The sequence below is a fragment of the Aulonocara sp. 'chitande type north' Nkhata Bay genome, linkage group LG20 (genome assembly GCF_057382095.1).
Source record: "Aulonocara sp. 'chitande type north' Nkhata Bay isolate Kocher_YH1m ecotype deep benthic linkage group LG20, A_spYH_male_GT1.1, whole genome shotgun sequence".
Classification (NCBI taxonomy): domain Eukaryota; kingdom Metazoa; phylum Chordata; class Actinopteri; order Cichliformes; family Cichlidae; genus Aulonocara; species Aulonocara sp. 'chitande type north' Nkhata Bay.
In genome coordinates this window covers 9,281,506-9,307,239 of record NC_141363.1, presented here as the reverse complement: position 1 = coordinate 9,307,239, position 25,734 = coordinate 9,281,506, and the positions used below count along the sequence as shown (strand labels likewise).

The window sequence follows — 25,734 nt, the reverse complement described above, 5'->3', positions numbered from 1 at the left end:
TAAAAGAAGTCAACAACACAAGCAAAAGTAAAAGTTACTCGCCTTGCAATTCTCTAATTTCATGTTGTATGACTTCTTTAAGATGATGAGTGGACTAAATAAGTTGCAAGCTCTGACTAAGTTAGCAGTAGATCTAGCAGGAAAATGAGGGGGAGAATAAAAGTGAACTGAATCATCACTTTTTAGATTCACCTGGTAATTATGTGGTATGTTGTGAAAACATTTTCCAAAGATTTGCCGAGAACAATGCTGCTGCAGAGGCTCTCATGAGGGAATCAAGCAGTTTTAAGGTAAATCTAATAAATCTTTTATTTTGTATCTGTAGCCATGAAAAATAACCAAAATAAAATGCAGGCTCACTCCTTGGCGGCCGCCTATCGGGGCCTGGAGCCTGGGGCTCGCTCGGGCCACTTCGGAGGTGGGGTGCCCTCGGCCTCTCGGCCTGGGGCTCGGTCACTCAGGCACAGCTGGCTGCCGGCGGAGCTCACGGGCGCGTCACTGCAACTCCCCGTGGCTTCTGCTCGGTGGCTGCTGAGTGAGCCCTCATCTGGGACTCTCCTCAGCTCTTACTGGGACAGTGGCGCGGCTGCCCCCCTGTTGGTCTTCCTTGGTCTCTTGTGTTCTGGGGGCCTCTGGATGTCTGGAGTTTTGATCTCCTCCATACCTGCTTCATACCCTGGGGGACGGGGCTGTGGCTCCCCACACTCCCTAGCAGATCGTTACATGGAGAAACCTTTGGAATACAAGCATGCTGATCCACACAGGTATGCACACAGGTGTACACACGGGTATTCACAGACGCGGACTACAGCTTTCTTGGCTGCTGCCTCAAAGCACATTGTGCGCTGTCTATCTTGCGTGCTGCACAATATTGTTTATTATTTAGTATCTACTGATATCTACTGCTAGCTAGTTTATTGTGATGGTGCTGGGTTTTTTGTTTTTTTTTTATTATGTTGCTCTTTGTTGTTTGCTTTCTCTTCTGTTTTTTTTCTCCATACAGGTGACCCAGGTGTTTTTTGTTTTGTTTTTTTTTTCTTTCTTCCCCCCCTTCTCACCGTCTCTTCTCCCCTTTGGTTTTCTTTCTCTCCCTCTCTTTCTTTCATTCTTTCTCCCTGTCCTATCCCCCAGTCATGTCTGTCCCGTTTGTAGCAACTGAAAATAAAAGAAATTCATAATTATAATAAAGGTCAATCAAATGGACCAATATGGCAAGGCCATGATGATCCACTTGGTAAAATAAATCCGCTTGGCATCTTTCTTGGTCTTAAGACAACAATTCTGATGGCTAAAGATCCAAACGGGACACAAAAAAAGAAAGAAAAAAAAAGAAAAAAAAAAGGAAAACAGTTTGAGCAAGTGAACGCTGAATTTACACATAAAGCAGAACAATGATCAGGAAGTTGCCAGTTTGAGTCCCACCTGGGAAAATCTGGGTGGGCGAAAGAGGATGAAAAAAGAAGTCAGGGAGGATGAGATGAAAGGAACAGATGGAGAGGAGGAGGCTGGACAGAGGCTGGGAAAGGAAGAAGAGGGAAGAAGGAAGAAAGCACAGGATGGTGAGCCTTGTATTATTAATTGAAGGGAAATGTCTTGAAGTGCAGGAGCGAATCGTCTGTCCATTTGTAGCTCAGTCATTCCTGCTGCTGCTCTTATCCTGTATTCTGACTTCATTCTAAATAAAGAAACATGACTCACTCTATCTTTATTTCCTTCCACTGATTCTTCTATTCCAAGCCTTAAAGTACATGTCTGCATCCTTTAGTGCATGGGAGAGCCTCTGACTGACATGAATTGTCAGAGACCAATTTTGACACTTTTCTAGCTGAATTCTTGGATGAAATGCAAAAATAACAACTGTGGTGTAATCAGGTATCCTTGAAAGAGTCAGATTTAAACAACAGCTACTAAACATAACTGGCATGACATCTTTCCTCTTTTCAACCATGTGAGTAAAATGATACAAAACAAATGAACAGTAGAATTATCTCAAACATCAATCATTTAAAAAAAAAAAAAATAATAATATTTTTTGGTAGTTTTTTGGTAGTTCCAGGAAATTCTACCCGAGACACCTCAGAGGTCTCTCAACCTTAACACGTCACCACATGATCTTCAGCTATGTATTATAAACATATTCAATATTTTTCCAAACTGTTGTTTTATACCAGAAATTATTTAACAAATTGTTGCATTTTATCTGCTAAGAAAACAACTTACTTGATTCATATTTGTATGGAGTGTATCAAAAAGAATCATTGTATTTCAAAAGCTTATATGTTTAAAGTAACTGACATAGATGCTCGTGGTAAATGTTAAAACATGTGGCTGAATATAATATAACATATACACAAAACTTCACAAGTGCTCAATGTGTCTTCTGGATGCACGGCACACTTTCATCCATATGAAAGTCAAACCCGTCCCATACTTTTGCGAGTATGTCTGGAGTTACAACATCCACTGCTGTGAACGTGAACGTTATCATTGATTGGCTGCCAAATTAAAGCACTTTTAAATCCGATGATTCCTTTTTGATGATACATCCTTTATATTTGTATTTGTTTGACTCTGACTCTAAGCTCTGCACAGGATTTGCTATGTGCCCAGACCTTGTGTATGTATGCATATGGCAAATAAAAGATGTTTTTTTTATCTTATTTTTATACAGTTTTTGCAGCTGTTGGTGTCAAAGTGCATGTGTGCCCTGTCTCTGCTGTCCAAAAAGAACACTGAGAACAGAGGTGTTTCGCTACAGCAGCAGAGGACATGTTAGTGTTTTCCTACACATTGTATCCAAGACTAGCACTTTTAACTGTGGGCGCTGTTTCTGGTCCAGACATTTACAGCCTTGCACGGTGTGGCCTTTGGGGTGAAGGCTAAAACTGTTCATGGATTGTAATCACCCTCTCACTCCCGTACTTATTATCACTGATGTTTTATCTCCTGACTAGATTTCCAACAGCAAAGGTTTCTGTTGATCCTTAAGATATTTACTCAAGATACTACTTACAGGTGAAGTACAATTTAAATAATACACTAACTCACAGACATGACAGACACACATGTGTGGGCAAGTGTGTGTCTTGCGCTACGGGTGTGGGCGTGGGTTGTCTGGCGCAGTGCTTCTTCCTGTCTGGGCTATTTTCATATGCTGATCAATAATTCAGCTTAACAGACCATAAAAGTTGGTGTGACACATCCAAACACACATGCACGACAACACGCAAACACACACGCCAAATGGATTACATACCTTATGCTCTCCCATACACATTACTGCTTTTTTAACTATGTTTGTCACTTGTAATTAAACACACACGCATGTCTGTGTGAATGCACAAAACACACACACACAAACAAACACAGGTTGACGGACTGACCACAGAGCCACAGTGGATTATGTAGATGACGAGGATCACAAGAATCAATTTAGCGCTGTTGTGTGTTGTTGTGTCTGCGAGTTTCCTTTTCCGAGCGTGCAAATCTAAATTGGACGTGGCCATCATCTTGCAGCAGAACACATTACTTTATGGCATTTATTTGTTTGGAGTTGACTAAATGTCAAACAATTAATGGGACATTATGCAGCTTCTGTCTTTTGTTAAATTTTTGTCGTGCTGTTCCCTCGCTCCATTACCTCACCCCTCCCTGGGTGTCTACTCTCTGCTCATCATTTTACAGATTGTTATTCTCCATTTATTTTAACCAGTGGACCAGAGAGGAAGGGGTGGGGGTGGCAATAAGTGGAGATAACAGGGAGCAGCTTGAGGAAAGAAAAAAGGTAGGGAGACTAAGAAGAAGAAGAAGAAGAAGAAAGATGAGCATAATGAAACACTGTTATGTAAAATAAAAATAATCCTACTCCGGTAACCTTAATGACCCGGGCAACCGTACAGACAACAACCTTAACAATGGCCCGGTTTAGCTCTGTGGGGGACTCCTCACACATGGGCATGCACATAACTACAGATGAGCAACTAAGAAATGATCCACGTTAACCTTTTGGTCATTGAGGTGCGTGCATTAAGCACAGTGATTTGTCCAGCTGTGAGAACCTGAGAAAGACACCATCGACACATTATGGATTACACGGCAGCAGCAGTCTATGAGTCCTCAATAGAAACTAAGTGTGTGATCCTAATGAGAATAGCAAGAGAATAATCAGCTTTTCAACTTCATACTTTAAGCTGTCAGTGTCTAGTTGCATGTTGTGCAAGCGACCTATTTTCCACACAATAGTAAAGTAACAAGCACACGTCAGTTGCTTTTCATGTTTAATTCTAATTTTTTTCAGTCTGGCTGCTATTCACGTCATCATTGACGGTCACTTGCTATTTGGAAGCTCGTGGTAACTCTGCTCAGCAACAGGAATCAAGATCAGTGTTGGGTGCTGTAATTATATGACAAGTTTGTGAAGATGTTTGGGGTGGCTGTTGCTCAGTGGGTAGTCACCTTATTGGAAGGTTGGTAGTTCAATCCCTGGTTGCATGCCAAATATTGTTACACCAAGTTGCTCTCTGTTGGAGTGTGAATGTTAAATAGAAAGTACTAATGTGCTTGTATGAATGGGTGAATAAGACATGTTGCATAAAGTGCTTTGAATACTCAAGTAGAGTAGAAAAGCACTATACAGACCGCTTACCGATAGAAAAAATCTGACAGTAAAGTACAAACTGCCTCTCTGGGCACATCTATGAGCTCTGATTTCTCCACGCACCTGTAAATGCAACATGTTCTATGAAGATAGTAGCAGGAGACCCAGACCGGTGCTCAAAGTAAGTGTATGCTGACCAAGAAAAAGCAACAAAAGTCATTACAACTCATCCTGCTCTCTACATCATGTTTTTGCTTGTATACTCATGTTTTTATTTTATTTTTTGAGTGTTTGCTTCCTGCACTTGTGTGCTTTCACCTACTGTGACCGTCTATTGTGTCCTGTTTAGTATCATCTTGTCTTGTTATTTCTCGGTTCCTAGCAAGTTTTCCTAGTGTATTTAGTCTGCCTGCATTTACGTCTGTGAATTTGTCTCATACACTCCTGGAGTCATCCTCATGTTCACTCTCTCACTGCATCTAAGTAAACACTGTAATGTGATTTTTTTGTCTGAGTTGTGCGTTTGAGTCTTATTTTGCCTTCATCGGTTGTTAGAGAAGTTCATATTTCAAGAGGTAAAAACAACAGAGATGAGGCTTCAAGTTTTATTTATGCCCAATCAAATTCTGTAGTGCTCCTCGGGCCGGCTTGGTTCTCATAAGCTTAAAAATTAAAAAAGAGACATTGTATATGTTCTTCTCATTAAGACAAGGATGTGTGGCTTATGTGTTGTTTAAAACAGGTTTAATAACTGCTAAATACATGACAATGCATCCAAAACATAATGATTAACAGTGGTCCATGCATATTTTCATGAACAGTAATGCGGACATAATTCAAAGAAAAAAAGACATCTTTTTTTAGAATTAACCAAATTTTTATCTGTTAATATGCATTAATAGGTGCATTGTGTGAGGCATCTGGTTCAAATCTATGCCAAATGAAAACATGTTTGTCCATCCACTGTGGCGACCACTTGAGAATAAGAAAGTACCATCTTCTTTCTTGTTGGCTTTTGTGTGGAAGTAATCAGTCTGACTTTATCATGAGACTCAAGCTTAAGCATCTAAGCTTACAACGTACATCGCCATAGTATCTGCAAGATTAAGCACTCTGATGATGACAGTGTACACACAAACAAACACACAATACACTGTGTCTGTCACCGCAGACAGACACGCACAGGCAGACGAAGTGTGTGATTTTGAATACTTTCTCTGCACTCACAATCAGTGTTGGTCAAGTTACTTGAAAAAAGTAATCAGTAACTAATTACTGATTACTTCCCCCCAAAAGTAATCCTGTTACTTTACTGCTTATTTATTTTCAAATGTAATTACTTACTTAGTTACTTAGTTACTTTTTAAAAACACGATTTACAACCTGAATAGGTAATAAAGCGATAGATCTTTCAGCCCAATTCTACTTTTTCTGCATAATCCATCATACAAAATGTAATCAAATGGAAAAGTCCCTTTTTAAAACTTGTTTTATTAGTTTTAATCTTTTAACTTTATGCATCAAGCAAAAATTTTATTATATGCAACATTCTCTGACTGGAAGAAATTTGTTTAACATTTAAACCTATTTTCTGCACATTCCAGCACATAAAATAAAATGTTTTTTCTGTGTTTACGCTCAGTCTTTCAAATAAATGCAAGTGAAACACAGCAGAAAATAAATAAAATCAAAGACTAGTGGTCCTGTTGCTCTATTTTCACCTGTAAAGCAGGAGTGGGGTAGGCGGAGGCTTGCTCTGGTGCAGGTGTGCCGCAGCGGTCAGTGGAAGAATCTGCGAGTTTGTCTGTGAATTTCCCATTACGTGGTAGCGCACTCGATGCTTGCTCGGAAGTTAAGGGTTTTTTTCACTGTAAAAAGAAGTTTTCTTCCCACGCAGTGAACAGCGGACGCTAATGTTTTTGTCACTTTTTACGGAATCAAACTTAAAGTAAGGTCAGTACTTCCACGCTTTAAACGCTGCACGCTCATACTCTCTCCTGCACTCGATATATTATCCTTTGTTGATCTGCACACAGCTGTTGCCATGAACGCTTACGTCATTGTCATGAGACACTCTCGCAAAAAAAAATCACGGTTTTAGTAATGCAGCGTGCTTACGGGAAAGTAACAGTAATCTAATTACCTGTTTTGCAATAGTAATCCCTTACATTACCCGTTACTTGAAAAAAGTAATCAGATTACATGGGCAGTAACGCGTTACTGCGTGCACAACACATGTGCACAAACACAACGCAGCAGATTAAATGTCACAATCCCTAATCAGTTCTCTTCAGATGTGCAGATGCCCACAAACACAAATGTGACCTCATACACACACATTCAGACACACGGTCAGGTGGATGGGGTGTTGTTATCCTAGTAATTGTTCCGACGGCAGTCGTGACAGCCGAAAAAGTCTGAATGACAGACTGGACAGTGAAATAACCTCATTCACTCATTCACTAACACCTGGTCTATAAGCAGTGTGTGCGTTTGTGTGTGCATGTGTGGGTGTGTGAGTAGGTATCACCACGAGGAGAATGTTTGCACCACTAGAGACAAAGCTACTGATTAGTATTTTTCATGATGAAGCAAGTGATTTGGAACGGAGAATCTTGGAAAAGGGGGCTGGAAGGAAGGAAGTTTGCAGAAATGCAAGGAAAAGAAGGAGGAAAGAAAAAGCCGTGTAACTTCTTACTTTTCTTTTTCAGTAGACACTGCCTCCACCTTACATTTTTCATCTCTTTTGCTATTTATATATGTAAAAAAACCCTATTTGAATAATTAATAAGCCAAACGAGCGCGACCTCCATGTTTCTCTATCCCACAGTGTTCCTGTCTTTCTTGAACTCATCTGAAGTGTGACGTCAGTAGCTTTCATTTTTTTTAGTAAAGGCAAAAAGTTTTATTTTGTTAGTGGCTTGTTCAAAAAATGACTCAAGCAGACACATTTATTGTTTGACAAAAGGACATTTTACATTCATCTCCAGATTATGGACTTTGATCTGAAGAGGTTGTAACATTGTTTAGGTTTTTATGATCTCATTCCACATTGTGATCCAATAAACTATATTGCCAAATGTATTCAAATCAAATCAAATCAAATCACTTTTATTGTCACATCACATGTGCAGGTACATTGGTACAGCACATGTGAGTGAAATTCTTGTGTGCGAGCTTCACAAGCAACAGAGTTGTGCAAAATACAATAATGTAAACAAGCAAAATACAAGAATGGTTACATCTGAAACTAATAAATATATGTACAATATATAATAGTATATGCATTTCTGGATGTGTATACTAAATATTTTCTACGTGTGTGTGTGTGTGTGTACACATATTTTACAAATTAAATAGAGTAAACAATAAATAAAATATATAAAAATATATATTCTGTCATATATATTCTGTCACAATGCAAATTATTGAATTCAGTTGTTCCAATTGCTTCCATGGCCACAGGTGTATAAAATTAAGCACCTAGTCATGGAGACTGCTTCAACAAACATTTGTGAAAGAATGGGTCGCTTTGCGGCGCTCAGTGAATTCCAGTGTGGTGACGTGATAGGATGCCACCTGTGCAACAAGTCCAGTTGTGAAGGTTTCCTCACTACTAAATATTTCACAGTCAGCTTCTAGTGGTATTATAAGAAAGTGGAAGTGATTGGGAACGACAGCAGCTCAGGCACGAAGAGGTAGACCATGTAAAATCACAGAGTGGCATCAGTGGATGCTGAGGTGCATAGTGCACAAAGGTCACCAAATTTCTGCAGAATCAATCACTACAGACCTCCAAACGTCATGTAGCATTCATGTAGCTCAAGAACAGTGTGTAGAGATCTTCATGGAATGGGTTTCAGTGGCAGAGCAGGTCCATCCAAGGCTTATATCACCAAACGCAATACAGATTTGGTGGATTGGGGATTATGGTGTAGTACTGTTTTTCAAGAACTGGGCTCGGCCCCTTACTTCCAGTGAAAGGAACTCTTACTGCTTCAGCATACCAAGATGTTTTGGACAGTGTCATCCTCCCAAGTTTCTGTGAACACTTTGGGGATGGCCCCTTCCTGTTCCAATATGACTGCACACTGCTGCACAAAGCGAGGTTCATAAAGACATGGTGAGCGAGTTTGGTGTGGAAGAACTTGACTGGTCTGCACAGGATCCTGACCTCAACCCAACGTAACACCTTTGGGATGAACTAGAGTGGAGACTGTGAGCCAAGCCCTCTCGTCCAACATCAGTGTCTGACCTCACAAATGTGCTTCTGAATGGTCAAAAGTTCCCATAAATACTCCTAAACCTTGGAAAACCTTTCCAGAAGAGTTGAAGCTGTTATAGCACGGATTTATCGCTTTAAACTGTGGTAACACTTTTATGACCTGTGATGTAATAAAATTATGTTACAGCCCAAAATTTCCATTTGCTGTTCCAATATAATCTAGAAGTTTTACACATATAGGACTTGTTTGTCAGAGACATGTATCCAGTAAATCACAAAGAGTTAAGATAAACTGTAAAAACTGAGCTGATGGGAATCGTTATCAGGTATAGAAATGACTGTACATGCAGTTCATCTGTGATATCATCACTTCTTTGCTGGCTTCTCTCCTCATCCCTCTTTGCTTCACTTGCTTGATTTATTACCTTCTTCTTTGTCCTACTGTTCTAATTACTGGTTTTTGCATGTGTGTGTGCGTGCGTGTGCACTAGTGCCTGTCTTCCCTCTGGACTAAAAGCTGTACACGATTCAGGTCTACATGTCTGGTTTCCTCTCAGCTGCTGTCAAGCTCTCTTTCTAACTGTTTGCACCATTGCTCTGTTCTTTGTCCCACTTTATTCATTTTCCTTTTTATTCCTCCTTTGTTTCTATGAATGTCTCTTCATCCATCTCAGTTCCACCTTGAGTTCCTTTTTAACATTTTCTAAGAATTTCTCTCCATTAATAATGTACCTTTTTGTCCATTTCTATTTCTACTTTTTTTCTGTATGCTTATAATGACTAATGTTCATGATGATGCCCATCTTTTCTCCTCATAATTTGCCTTTTTTTAGAGAGCTCAGAAGTTAGTAGAATATGCTGTCACCATCATCTTTGACTCTAATTGGCTTAAAGAAATGATTTTATATGGTTGTTATATCACTTTTCTACTCCTTCTCTCTGTGTCCACCTTCTCTTTTCTCATTTTATGCACTTTTTAGGACCTGCAGGCCTTAACCCACATTGCAAAGAAACACACATCTACTTGCTATCTACAGGTAGTAAGTCCAAGTAAGTCCACTTATGAATAAGCGTGGTATCTTCAATGATATGGCCCAATCCTTCTTGTTATTGTGTTAGTGTGTATTTATCACCGTCCTGCATACTATAGTAAAGGCACTTATATATAGCCCTGTGTATTATATCTAGGTCTATTATGAGGCAAGCACTTCACAGTACTGTTAAGTACTAAAGACCTTGGAGGCATTAAACTGCCTCAAAGTAAATATGCCATGAGTCTCTGTAAATCTGCCAGACTCACTGACTTCCATGCATCCTTGCTTATTTTCTTTCATGCATTTCCTTCATCAGTCCCTTCCTTCCTTTCAGTCTGACTTCCTTCTCTGCTTTATTACTTACCTTCTCAACTCTTACACTCCCCCCTTCTCCTTCCATTTCTTACATTATTCTTCTGCGACATTTGTTCCTTATCTTTTCCTTCTTCCTCTATTTCTAACTTCCTGAAATACTTGCCATCTTTTCTTTTCTCTTGCTTTCTCTCCTCTTTTCAACTCTAAGCCTGCACTGGATCGATAAAAGGGAAGGTGAGAGGGCGGTTGGCCTTTACGCTTGTTTCTTTATACCATGAGCAGAGGTACTTTGGGAGACACAAAGACAGCGAAACAGAAAAGGATGTCTATGTTTTGTGATTATGGGTCTCCTAGGAACAGTCTTTTCTCTCCTCTTGTGTTTTGTCTTCAACGCGTAGCTCACTGGATTGCTACATATTATTTTATTTCATCATTCATTCATTTTAATTCATCGACATGTGCACGGCAGTCCATCTAAGGTGACATGAAGAAAAGAAAGAGAGATCAAGGGGTGCTGATGTCACAGTGGATTATGATACATAAAAACTCCAGAATATTGTTATGAATCTCACTACTGTACATGTAGATGTTTCTGTGTTACAATTAGTATGATTACTAATCTTTATTGAGAAAAGTGGGTTAAATACAGGCTACTGTAGCCCAGCGGGACAGCGGAGAGAGGCAAAGAAGTGGTACTTAATTTAGATAACGAGATAACACATTAACTAAAGAATGAACTTCTGAATAATTTTCGAAATTTTTGTTTAATGTAAATTTATGAACTGAAACAAAACCACGTTCAATTAGATCAAATACAAAGGTGAAAGGAGCACATACTGTCAGTACAAGCTGTGCACACACAGTTTATGGTTTTCTTTGGTCAGTATACCCGAGTTAGATTTTATTTATTTGTAAGCAGCAAGTTTTAACATGATCGAATTTTCTTTATCGTGTTGCCAGGCCACACTCCTGACCTCATGTTCTACCTTTGGCCATTTTAAACTGTGCCCAGGACAGAAACAGCTGCATTGTGCTGCTAACACAACTTCAGCTCTTTGCAAACATCTGCACAGACAGCATGCTAATGCTAACCTAGCCAAGAACCCAGAGTGATGTTAAAGCTGCGCAAATGCCGACCCCAGCCCTGAACTTAACAGGTAACAAACTGATAAGAAGTCAGGCTGTAGCCTCTGTTTCTACCTCTTCATGTTTCTACAGTAGAATCACTGTGACGATTCTACTGTAAAGTCTCTTTGTGCTGGTTTTCATATTTGCTCTATGCTGTCAGCTTTGTGTTTATCTGTAAATACTGAGAGAAAGATCACACATGTGTCCTCATTAGAGATTTGTGTTGGTGTGTGGGGCTGTAGACTCTGGTTTATATTGTTAAATGGTAATTATGAGACAGTGTGCTTCAGGTCATTTTACAAAGAAAACGTTCTCCTGGGAGTAATTAAGTAATCTATTACATTACTTTTAAGAAAATGTTCTTTGCAATATATGTAATACATTACTTTTTCTGAGTTACAACCCCAACACTGATCACAACAAAAAGGGGAAATACCTCCAGCATGCACAAACATTTGACCACAGAGCATGCAGTTCATTTGCATGAATGCATTGTTGTTGATATGTTGCTTAGTGATGGTCAGAAAATAGACGACTATGTATAAAAATCAGTATCATTGCTAAGTAGTTAAACCCATTGCATTTGCACTTTAGTCCCATCTCCAAATACTTATGGATGTAACTGTATGTGTAAACATTCAGAACATCCAAAAAATAAAAATGGAAAGGGGGAAGTTAGGGATTAAAACGAGATATGGAAAACTCTAGTAGAAGTAACGAAAAACTCATAAATAAAAACAATTAATGAATTCAGGAGGGACATCTAAATTTATACAAATGTAGCAGGTGTAGTAAGATGGAAATGAAGAAACGGGAATAAAACAAAACAACATCTTTGTTATATCATAAAAAGAAAACGAAAATGTAAAATGAAAACCTGAGTGAAAAAACAGATCATGATAAAGGATAAGGCTTAAGAAAAATATATATTTTTTAGAGAAACTGAAACACGAGCTGCACATCTAACGGCATCCACACAGTGAAGAGGATTAGGTTCAACAGTGGAATGAAGAACATTATCTGCTTGTTGAATGTTATTGATTGTTTGGTGAAAAGTAAATTTGACGGCGTTTGTACTAGTAGAGTTTTTGTTCTTGTATGTCTGCAATAACATGTGTTCAGTGTGATGTCTGTAGGTGTTCCGTTCCTCTTACCTCCACCAGATGTGGTGTTGGGTTGAAGCCGCACAAGTTACACACTTGGCTGTGACACTGCGTGCAGGTATTGTAGTTAGGTGGGTCAGAGCTACTGATGTTCAGCTCTGTTTTACAAAGAGGACAGTTCACTTTGGGTTTCACAGGCTCTGGAGCAACCACAGGTGCTGCTGCCACAGGCTCCTGCTTCTGCTGCACTTTCTGCTGATGAGTAGGTGTTTTCTGCTGTTGCTGTCCTTGTGGTTGTGTTTTTTGTCCTTGCTGTCCTTTCTGTTGATGAGCAGGTGACTGCTTCTGCATTTCTTGTTGTTGGGGCACGGTCTGCTGCTGTTGCTTCTGGGTTGGCATATGGGGTCCACCCATAGGACCACCCATTTGGCTTGGTGCATGAAGACCTCCCATTTGGCTCGGTGCATGAGGACCCCCCATTTGGCTTGGAGCATAAGGACCTCCCATTTGACTTTGAACATTAGGACCACCCATTTGGCTTGGAGCATGAGGACCCCCCATAGTGAATGGTTTAGTACTGGTGGTCCCTTGTTGTTGCTGCCTGTTGTCAGGTGTTGCATTACTGAACACCACCTTGCCTCGTGCAGGGCTTGGCTGGGTGGAGGCGGTAGGTAGCGGGTCAACATTGATCAAGGTACTAGCCTGATTAAGCAGTGATGCCCCAAAGCCAAACAGTTTGGTCAGGCCATCCTGGGCAGGAGGGGCCTGACTCTGAGGTCTGTGGGCTGGGGAGGATCCAGCACTTCTGGTCTGGTCGTGGCGTGCCATAGATTGGTGCATTGGGGAACCACGACCCAAATCTGGTTGGGAAGGTGCCTTGGTCAAACCAGGGAGGGGTACTGCACCAGGGTGAGGAATCCGAGGACCCCCTGGTTGGCTAAAGCCTCCTGTGGGACCTCTAATAGTTCCTGGAGCTCCAGGACCGGTCTGGGAGTATGGATCAGATCTCATGCCCTGCTGAGAAGGCCCTGTATGAGACTGGGAGCCACCAGGGCCTGGATGTCTCTGTAAGCCAGGGGATGTATAAGACTGAGTCTGGGACCCTAGCTGTGATGAAGCATATGACTGCTGCTGAGACTGTGGATACTGCTGCGACTGGGAGTAGGGCTGAGTCTGGCTGTAGGGCTGAGACTGAGGTTGCTGTTGCTGCTGCTGCTGCCGCTGGGTGGGCTGACTCTGTGCCAAAGATTTTGGCTGCGCTGCTGCTGTCGGCTGTGTTGGCTGAGGCGCAGGCTGCTGAGGCTGGACAATCGGCTTGGCTTGGTGGGACGGAGAGTGAATCTGCTGTTGGCTCTTAGAACGAGGCGTGGTCATATCAATGCCGAGAGCTCTCTGCATCTGACAGTTCAGACACAGCCATTCCTGGACCTGCAGGCAAAAAAAAATAAAAAATACAAAAAAACTAATGAGTATGCTTAAAATCCACTTTTTCAATTTGAAAAGCCATTTTACTTTGTCTCTGTAACAATAATGCATACATAGTTTTTGGCAACAGTTTGGTCGAAGTCTTTCATTGGCACTATAGAGTTAGTTCTGAGTGAAATATTCGCATGGTGACTGTATTGTGAATACGTCAGTCAACTAAATGGAAATAGGTTCAATGTAATTTCCTTGACCACATCTTTGGCATTACCACTGAAACGTAAATCAGGTATCTGTCAGTTTGAACAATTCTTTGTGTAACACTGGAAGGGTCAGTAAGGCTCAAGAACGTTAATGATGTAGTGTTACCATTGAGCTATCACTATAATTAATTCATATTTTCTTTCAAAGGTGATTACTATTGATTCCTCTGAATATTATTGATGACTCAGACATGACACACTAGTGTTTCCTAGTTTCCTAGTTCCTAGTTTCCACCCAAACCACATAATCTGTGTTCATTCACCCGACTTGCACATGAAATATGATTCATTAGTCTTTCCATAGATGTCTTATGTAAAGACAATATAGCAGTTATCAATTAGAACCAGAGGGAGAGAAATCAACCACAAACTGACTGCAATGCTTAATGACAGCACGGTAGAAACTGCAACCGAAGTGAAAAGAATTGCATCCCTCACATGTGCCAAAAAACATAATCCACACAGACACACAGGTATGCGCACATGCTACCATACAGATACAGCATGAGCACAAAGGAGATACAAACAGATGTACAAAGAGATACAGTCAAATGAAACAAATATGCAACACTCCTCACCATCTAAAAATAAAAATAAAGCATCACCCTGCTCCTCCTCCTCCTCTTCTTCTGTCCTCCTCCTTCCTTTTCTTCCTCCTCCAGATGAGAGCTGATACTCCCTTGTGTCCGGACCTTGCTTGCTTCTCTAATTTCTCCCGACTGCGAAAACAACCCAGCTCCTCTCTCAGCTGTGCCAGTCTCCTCTTGTCCTGTCTTTCCAACTGTAGCTTTGCATTCACCACTGCTACCTTGCTGCCATAAATAGTGCTATTTTAGCTCCCCTGCAGTCAGAGCAAAGCTAGTAAATCTCTGCACGTTTCATGCATTTCTCCCATCCCCTTTTCTTCCCACAATGCAATGCGCAGATGTACTGTGTTACCCCACCCGCTGTTCAATAACACCCCCCTACCCACCCATCCCTTTTCTAATTTTTTTGCAAAGGGGTACAGTGGAAGTTGGCTCCTTGAATTTAAAGGGTAGGATGTGCAAACATTGGGACAGGAGAGAGAAAAAAGCCTGCATCACTCACATACCCTAACTAAGCAATTTCTCCCACTGTGCTGCTTTGCTGTCTGGCATTTTCTAGCTTGACAGCATTACTGATCCCATGTTCCGTTACAGCTACATCGCTACACCCCGACATCGTCTGTTCCTCCTTAACATATTCTCTCTTTAGCTTTCCTACCTAGCATCTGCTTCTTCTGTCTCTGTTTTTCTTCTTTAATTCTCTCTTCTTTCCTCCTCTTGTTTTCATCTTTATCCCATTTTTCTGTTCTCTTTCTGATCAGTTTGAAAATGTAGGTCTCGTTCCTCAAATAGCTAAAGTGGAAAGAAATTTAAAAGTCTAATTTTGCTGTGCACGGTCCTCCTATGTTGTGTTGTCATAATTACATCTGATGAAGATGCAGAGGGGGAGAAAGAAGAAGAGAAGTGGATAAGGAGGAAGAGAAGGGGGGACTGATTTTAATCCTGTCTCCCTGTCTACCCCTCTGCTTTAAACACTACATCACAAGAGACATTGGAAGGAACGAGGGATGCAGTGAAGAATGGAGGGATGGAAAGAACAGGGAGGAGATGGAAAAAGCAAACAGTGGAGAGAAAGAAGTCAGCAGTTTTTTTAATCCCAGCAGCTCTTCAGCTCTCATCATGTCAAGCTTAATCAACAGCACAGCAAACAAGAATCTGAGCTTCCACGATGTGGTTAAAACCAGTGAATCCTTTGCACGTGCACCTGTGCCGTAACAGATGAGGAACAATGTCTTTGCTAATTGTGCAGGAGTTACAGGTTTTGTTCAACAATTTACACAAAAGTGATGATAACTCTGCCCTTTTTTTAAACACAGAACAGAAAAACCAAGTGGAAACTACAATGGATACTAAGTCTGGGGTGTACAAAACAAACCTCACTGGGTACATTGGTTTTTGTACATGCAAAATTACAAAGGGTGTGATCAGCATGCTCTGAACCAATCACATCTAATCATTCAGACAGAACTCTACCAGTGACAGAGAATCACAACAAAAAAGCTCGGCTTACAAAAGGAGCTCACAACTTTGTCGCCTGCAAGTTGGTTGGCATGATATTGGCCCCATTCTAATTCAGACTCTACCTCTTCCTCCCTGGACACTAACACTGCATTTGTGCCGCTCCAAACCAACTATCCTTAAGTGAGAGAAAATCAAGGGCATCGTAATGATGCTGCTGTATTTCAAGTCCCCATTTCATTAAGAGACCTTGGAGCTACGCTGGTTTCAGGTTCTGTTTAGTCATTTCCTGTTTTATTATGAATATTTATTTCATTTAATTCTACTTCTTATGTTTGTTTTTTAACCTCTAGTTTTGTCCTCCATCTGTCAACAGTAATCAAATTTGACTCTTATGTAGCTCTTCGCAGGTGTCACATCATCTTGTTACTCCTTGTACTCGACCTAACTAGGCTTTTCCTTGTGCATGAGTGCATGAGCACTTGTGCATGAGCTTTAGTTTCACATAGTAAAGCATGAACAGTTGTAGACGTAGATCTATCAGAGGTTTTTAGTAAGGTAACCTCTTGAAGTGCAACAGGAGGAAATGTCTTACAATCCAAAGATGTGCACTCGATATTATCCATTTTATATAGCGCCAAACCACAACAACACTGGTGTCAAGGTGCTTCATATAGTAAATGCTACAATGCTAAAATCCAATCAACAGCAGGAATTCAACCTTGTAATTACTGTATTTCTTAATTAATACACTAACTTTAAGGTTACTGTAGGCGTGAAGGCCCGCAGACTTGAAAAACAGACTCATGTCTGTGTTCACAAATTTCTACCAGTCAGCTTGCATGTGGTGTGCTGCTTAGCTCAGACCATTTCCCAGACCCACAGAAGTTATCAAAAGAATAAATAGCTGAAAATGTATTTTTTTTTTTGAAAGGAGGAAAATGAGCCCTGACAATCTCCAACAATGCTGACTCTGCACACTCACACAGGAGGAAAAATGGGAGGGGGGCGGGGGGCTTCTCTGCATTGTAGCTTCTTATGCATACATCACAGAAACATGAATCAAGATTTAAATGGAAGAGCATACTTATTACATGATATAAATTGCAAGAGAGCTTTCCTGTTCTCAAGCATTTTCAATAGCACAGCACATTTGACCTTCATATGATAGAAGAATTGCTTTCAGTCTAATCTTTGTTAGCTCTTGGTGCAAATATGTCTGCAAGAACTGTTTCTCCTGAGGCTGAAGCGCCAATAAAACTTAAAGAATAGTATAAAGAACAGCTTTATTACTGGAACAACACGTTTCGGCCTGTGCCCTTCGTTATATTACAAATACACACATTTATATACAGAACATTTTGCCTAATAACAGAATATGTTGTTTACCAGTGCAAAAAATGAATCATAATATGTTTATTAAGAAGAATAACATAACCTAGTGACCTGTTGTTAAGGTCTGGTGAATTAAAAACATATAAAAGTACTGTAAATGCCACAGACTTATTTACAAGACTGTGAATGATGTTTTCCGAGAAAAACAAGCACACTGCAGACTATAACTGTAACCTCTTATCTCCACTTTGAGAAGCACAGCTCTCCTCAAGGATTCTGATTTCCTCAATCACATTTCACTTTCTCTTTCTGTTGCTACCACTCTTATTTCTCTGTAGACACTTCACACCTCCACCCACACACATGGAGGTCTCAGCTCCTCTTGCAACAGTCATTAGCCTGAAGGTCAGGTCTGTCTATTTAAGAAGCTGATCTCTGTCAGTATTGTGTCTCTACGACACAATATGATCGCAGTGAAAACAATTGGATTCATCTTTAACAGGGCCAGAGGTGTCAAACAGCTGAACAGATGCTGTAATGCAGATAGGGAGACTCATTTGATGTTGCCCAAATGAATACAGATGTTGCAGGTGGTAAGAAATAGATAAACTGTGTTTACTCAAATAACCAAACTATAGCAGACAGTTAAATATGAGCAAGAAAACCATTTTGGCAATTAAGAGAATGAATTGGTGAATATGTAACCCCCCCATACTTTCTGGTGAACCATCAATCAATATCTTTAATCATTTACAAGTCAGCACGGTGAACGCAGAGGCATCTGTTAGTCCTAAAGGAATAAAAAGAATAGGAGCCAGGGCTAAAAAATTAATTTAGATTAAAGATCTAAATAAGAAGATTCACAGCTGGGGAGGGAGCATAGAGGGTTAAACAATGAAGTCATTAGAATGGCATGCCAGTGCAAAATCCATCAAAATGTGGCTGGGACAGATGCACGAAGAACATACAATGAAGCTCTACTTTTGAGTACAGGAGTCAAGTGGAAGTTCACTGTGACTCTAATTTGTAACTAACTAGCCTGGAGACACAGACAGAGAAGACAAGAGGAGGTGGGAGGGTCAAGATCTAATCAGTGAGCTAAAACAGCATAGAGGAGGAAGTCTGTGAGGTCTTCATGGCTCTGCCTTTCTCACTATCGCACATCTCTGTTTGTTTTTCTCTCGCTATCTCCTAATTAATGAAAACAGTTAATAGGAACTAGACAGATGAGGCTGAATAAATTCATTAATACATTTAATGTTGTTATCCTGTTGATTTGCAAGGTTCAAACTGCCTGAATTACACAGAGTACTTCACATGTAGAACACAGCAATAGTAATATAAATAATATATATGTATACACACATGCATACATATACTAACCTTTAAAAATGAGCCTATGTTCTGTACTCAGTCGAGAGTACCTCAGTGAAAGCATGAAACTGGCAACTGAATATGAACTTAGTCACACTGAAAAACGCGCACACATAGGGGACACACTCTCATGCACACTGACCAGCTGTCAGCATAAAATATTCATGCTACCTATCTCCAAACACTACTGACCAGGTGTTACCGCCGTTTCACAGAGAAAACTCCACGTGTGATTCACCACATCATCTGCCGCAACACTGCCAAACATTTCTCGACATTTCTCTTTTCAGCACAGTAAAAGTACCTCATCGATCTGTATTTGTTATGAAAATGTATTTTAATCCAAGAGATAGTTTAGGTGAACACCCATGCAGTACTCCGTGACTGTCTTGAACCACACTCAATCCTGAGTACATAACCTGGAAGCTGTCCAGTGCCAGCAGTCACAGGCCTATGCTAGTGGCAGCAGCTTAAGTGTTTGGATGACAAGTGCCTTGTTCAAGGGCATCTTACCAGAATTAATGCAGACTCACAAGAGCAGAAGCCCCACCACCTTGTAATAGGTCCTACAGTGTTCTTTCATTTGACCACCTTGGAGATGCTAAAGGAATCGAGGATTACGTGCATGCATTTTAGCACTTTAAGAGAAACTTGCACGTGTATGGTATACTCTGTGACATATACAGGGCTGGACTGTGAAGCAGGGCTGAAATAAACACCAGTGTCTCAGTGCTCCTATAACAATCTTTGGCAAAACGACAGTATTTGAGAAACCTAGAGGACAGAATCCACTGGTAGTCTCAGTCGATTTTATTTCATCATGGTACTTGTCATAATGTTGCCTTAGATAAGCTCACATTGAGGATTTACTCACCCACATGATGGTTTTTCAGACTGATGGTTTTTCAAGTACAGTGGCATGACACTTTTTCTCAAACATCCCACAAAATTTGCTCAATTTGCTTTGATGCCACGGTTCTTGTCCGCAGCACTGAGGTATGAGTCGTCACATGAATTAAACCTGACTTCTAAGTTGAAGCTGTTGTCTTTGTGGGAGTATCTGTGAAACTGTACCATCCCCAGTAAACAGCGGGGGATGAAAGAGCACAGCAGGAGCAGAAGTAAACTGTTATAGCTGCGCTTTAGAATTACAGTAGCTAAAATATTTCATTGTGCAAAGAAACAGTGCAAGGGTCTATTTAGGATTAAACGTATGGCATGGTTATGTTTTGCCTAAATGAATCTGAGATGAGCTGTAATTGTCTAGAGTGGTGACAAATGTCACATTTGAGGTAAAGTAAATGAAGGCTATGTCCACTGTTTGAAGCTGTTTGGTTTTTTGTGGTTGTTGAGCTTGAGCTTATGTATATATTGTGCACCTCTATCTATATTCACACACAAAGTCCATTAAAATACAGCCTAACATGCATGTGCAGGATTCATTTGCACCTCTACTGAGGGTTACATACAACGCTTTTAATAGATCTGTCAATCTGCACAGTGTGGAGCTTTACAGGCTGAAGAATAGGAGGGAAGTAGACAGAGACGGAGTGAAAATACTCTCAATGTAAGCTTATCATAGTAGAAGTGTTTGTGGAAATCCAGGGAAACACTTAAGAGCAATTTTACCTAATATTGTGAGTTTGAAAATCTAAAAAATACATTTTCAAATGTTTCCATTTATATTTTAATCTATGTTTAATACTTTCATTCATATTTGAATCAACTTTACATCCTGGTGCAAAACTGTGGTAGCCCTTTAAATTATAGTTTGGTAACAATGTGGTAAGACTGGGCTAATAAGGAGGAAACAAGAAGGGGAATAACAAGTTATTACCACTTAGTTACTAAGTAATTGTCTTGTATCAACCGTGTTAATTGCTGTATAACATTGTGTTGACATGTTCATCTTTGGGTAATAATAGGCAACAAACAGTACTGTATTTCTCATACTATAAGGGACACTGGATTATAAGGCACATTAAGTTTTTCTATTACGCTGCAAGCAGGGTTACAAAATGCAAAACTACCATGTTTCTACTTTATTTCACAGTAATATTTCCTATAATTCAAAACCAAAATTCAAAAACATGTTTGTGTTTGCTAATTGGAATTTTTGTTATCATGAATTGGCTATTTTATAATACATAATGTTATATTAGTTAAGCTCCTGTGTCAGTTTCTCATTGCTTCAGGTAAATAGCTTAAAAGCTACAGAGAAAATTTGTCAGTGTTCATCTTATGAAAAAAACAATTTTCCTTTCAATAGTAAGAATTTAATAAAAGAATTTATATTAAATAAATAAACTGACAGATTAGATACTAGAATTTTAACTATACTGATTTATGTACCTTAATGAAAACTAATACCTTATGTAACTAATACAGTGGATTTTGAAATCTCTGTGTATCATCAAATTTTACCATTCAGTTTATATGTAGGTGTGGTGCAAACCAAGCAGCATGTGGTGCTGTATATTACAGCACCACATGCTGTAATATACAGCATGTGGTGCAGTTTCTTATACAGTAGATAAATACACGGAATTTACTGAGAACCTTCTAAGATACATTTGCTCTCAACATATGGAGATTAAGAGAGATGCCTGAAAATAAGAACACTCAACACATTAATGTAGCTACTTCATCTAAAAGAATGACTACATGGTATGGGAATATATTAAATGAAACACAGAGGCATGCTGCCACTGTATGTTCCATGTTTATCTCCAGTTAATCATAGAGTGGAGGCTCTTTTGCACAATGACTTCAGTGAGCGAACACTTTGTCTGGCTGCTCACGGTCATGGCAACAGGCTAATGTTTCGATCAATATTCCACGCAGATAGCGGACAATCCTGCAAGTATTCCTGTGGTGAATCACACAGATTCCACAGCTAATTATGGAAACACACCAGTACAACACAATGACACATTTCACTGATACATTACAATTCCTACCCCTTGTCAATAACCTTCACCAACACAACCACCTGCCTGGTTTATACTTAACTCTTAAAAGCCCTCCGAAAATTTTACACAGACTTATTAGATGTCAGAAACAACAGAATAACAAGGTGAACTCTCACATCACATGTTAAAACACACAAGGCTTAGCGAATAATTACTATTTTTTTACTGCTAATAAGTTTAAACTAAAACAAAATGTAAAAAATAAATGCTAAAAACATTGCACCTTTTCCCTCACCAAGTAATAGTAATATAGGAATTAATGTTTGAATTTGCTTTTTAGCATTTAGCTGCTTTACTTTCAAAGACCCAAAACTTTCACTGTCATGGCCTATATTGCACTTAATTAGAGTGGAAACATTGATATCCATGATTTAGTACACCTGCACACCTGAGGTTATTTTTAAAGTGAGATGATCACCATGCTTTAAAAATCTCATCCTTGTATCAACAATTGTTTTTTTTTTTAAAAACTACACTTTTGTCATCTTGTAGTAACATTATATATCAATGACAAAGATTTATTCTAGCATTAAGCACACATCACAGCACTGACTAAAAGATTGATGGCATCAACATTAAAATAAGCTAAGGAGTTTAAGGAGCGGGTCACGTGTTTTTCTGACAGAAATGGGACACTTTGACAGATTAGATACTAGAATTTTAACTATACTGATTTATGTACCTTAATGAAAACTAATACCTTGTGTACCTAATACAGTGGATTTTGAAATCTCTGTGTATCATCAAATTTTACCATTCAGTTTATATGTAGGTGTGGTGCAAACCAAGCTCTTGTTATCATGAATCAATCATCATGCTCTACCCTAAAATGTAGTTAAAACATTTATTTATTGCATAGCCCCCTCAACAAAGCTCAGAGCTGTTGGGCTATGGCAGGGGTGGGCAACTCCAGGCATCGAGGGCCGGTGTCCCTGCAGGTTTTAGATGTGTCCTTGAACCGACACAGTTGATTTAAATGGCTAAATTAGCTCCTCAACATGTCCTGAAGTTCTCCAGAGGCCTGGTAACGAACTAAGCATGTGATTCAGGTGTGTTGACCCACGGTGAGATCTAAAACCTGCCAGGCCCTCGAGGCCTGGAATTGCCCACCCCTGGGCTATGGGCATGCATTCCCTTGGGGTATTTTGTGGTCTCACCCTAATAGCCTCAGTTGCTGTGGACATGCATTATCATTTCAGGCCTCCGTTTGCCCCCAGATGCTGACTATATAGAACCTGGAGTATTTGGAGGCCAGGTCAGCACAGTTTTTGTGGGTCACGTTAATATTTGTTGAACCAAATCTTCTCCCAGCTTCTGTCCCAACTTTGTCCACTTGCTTCTCTGGGGTACATGGGGAGTACATATTTCATTACAGACTAATAATAATCCTAGGTCAACAACGCACTACGTATAATTCGTTCATTTTGTCAAACTGTCATTTCTTAAGTTAATAATCATAATAATAATAAATACAATAAATGTAATCTGTAATAGTTTGTTAGCTATAAAACCTAGTGTCAGTAGATTGTGTCCTCCTGTTTGTTGAGGTCATTGTAATCGTAAAGTCTTTATAGACTTTGGACACGGTGACACAAACCTTAAATTGTACCATTTGAATACAGAGAGAAAGACTACCCCTTCATTCAAGATCTAATAACACCACAGCTGACAGTTCATTCCCTGCTTTGTCCAGATGAATGTCCTACACACACACACACACACACACACACACACACACACACACACACACACACACCAGCACAATTACCATCAGAAAGCTTCTGGCCAAGAGAAAGTCATAAAACACGTTTCACTTCTTAGGTTGCACACCAACACACACACACACACACACATCTCGAGGACGATTCATCCACAGCCTCTCCTCACTGAATAACTCCAACTGGTCGATAGTATTGACCACTACCACACTACAATATAATGCATGTTTCTTAATTAAAATCTGGCTCAGCACTTCGGGCCCAATCTAATATGGTCACAACCTCAATGTGAACGTTGTGTGAGGTTGAGTGTGTGACGGTTTGGGTTATGATGTTAGTCACAAGGGACAAGGTTACTACAGTATAAGGGGCTAGAGAGCATCAGTACTGTGTACTGTGTGGGTCGGTGTGTGTATAAATGCACAACTTGTGATTAAAACCTGCAGTTGAAACTCTGCTGTTAAATCAATAATAGATTTGAGTCAGACTGAAGAACAATACCGCGGGTTCTTCAATGGACAGCTGGGTGGGAAAAAAGAACTCATAAAGCATTTGGAAATGTTTGGAAAATAAAAATGCAAATGGTCAGACTGAGCAGAGGAAGAAGCTGAATAAGAGCAGGAGGATTAGAATGAAAAGACAATGACAGGAAAAGGAAAGAAAAACAACGCGTGCATGAAAGAAAAATCAGGCGAGATAGGAGCGCAAGAGATAAAAACACAGAATAGAGGAACGGGGTGGATGATGGGATTTCCAATGCATTTTTAATCAAATGATAAAGAAAGTGGTGTTTCTTGTTTGTTTGCTAGAAATGAATTACACAAACATGAATGATAACACAATCTGTTTACCTCTCTGTCACACCCATGTCCTCTGATGTTCTGCACACAAAAAACTGTATTTGAAACTAAATTTACATCATGTTGCACCAAAAAATGAGTTTGGCATAAAAGCTTTTTACATAGCTTTAGCAATGCTTTATCTATAGCAACATTACAGAATAATAAAGACGACATCGCTTGAATATTATAAATGCTATATAGTGTTGAAAGTGCTGATTTTTCATACTTTTCCTAGAAGGGAAGAATGACTAGCCAATAAAGTTTCTTTAATTGATTTAACGTGTTAATGTTTCTGCTTTGATTAAATTTCTTTGATGATTTAAAAAGCCTCATGAGACAAATTATTGAGGACATCGCGCCAAAGGGTGTCTGCAGTCTTCAAGACACAGAGACCGATAAGACATCTCTCCAACCAGGAAGCTAGTCAGACAGCCAGATGGTGCAGACCTGTTTGCAGAGGTATGACAGTGTGAACGAGTTGTATCACCTTCCCCTCAAACAGTCTTATCATGCAGTGACAGCACCCAGCCGTCCTTTTAAAAACCACCTACGGCCAGTCTTTCCCTCTCCATCAGCCGCTGCTTTCTCTCCTTCTCTCTCATCCTTTTATCGACATCCTGCCTTCTGGTGTGTGGAGGTGTGATAGAAGTGGACATCAGTAGCGTCTGTATATTTTTGAGTTTGTTTTGGACTCTGAGGATAATTAAAAGTGTGCAGACATACACAAACGTGTGTGTAAAAGATCACTAGTATAGAATGGACCACCAAGTGCTGTATAGTGTGTCCTGCTTTTACATAGCCGACTGGCTAATCTGACAAGTATGTCCTGGCAAATCAAACAACATATAGAAACAAAATAAATAAAAAAAATACTCCACAAGACGATCACAAAGTTACAGTATAACACATAAGGTCAATGTTGGTCTCTTTAACCCCCATCTTCATTGTCCTATGACCTTAACAAGTTAGCAAATTTAACATAAACAGCAACATTTCCTTAAGACTGGAAAAAGGCTGATTTGCAGTTTTCATTCACTTCAGCAGCAACAATTTGAATTACTAATGCAGAGCAATTTCAGTCAACTGCAACTTCAACAGAAAATAACAGTGAAAAATGTATTTTGCTCCAGAAAGAAAAAGTAAATAGACTATGATTTTAGGAAAACCATCACAACTGCAATGAGTAAAATTTAAAATATAAATTTGTTTTTAAAAAAGGAAAATTTGTAATACATCAAAATTTCTCAAATGAGATGATAAAAAAAATGCCACATTTCTCATCTTTTTTCATTTAAAGCACGTCGTTACAAATTCCTTGCAGCTGTACTCAGACCTGTGTGTGTGTGTTATTGTTAAGCTGA

At 39.7% G+C, this 25,734-nt stretch overlaps 1 protein-coding gene across 7 annotated transcripts in view; it reads right to left on the bottom strand.

Annotated features, from left to right (window-relative positions):
* The window catches only part of bsna (bassoon presynaptic cytomatrix protein a), a 127,092-nt gene that overhangs the window by 74,023 nt on the left and 27,335 nt on the right, over nt 1-25,734 (bottom strand). For all 7 annotated transcript variants that reach the window (XM_086277168.1, XM_086277164.1, XM_086277169.1 and 4 more), the window contains exon 2: nt 12,454-13,830. In XM_086277168.1, coding sequence (XP_086133294.1) covers nt 12,454-13,830 — 1,377 coding nt within the window. The remainder of the gene's footprint in view (nt 1-12,453; nt 13,831-25,734) is intronic.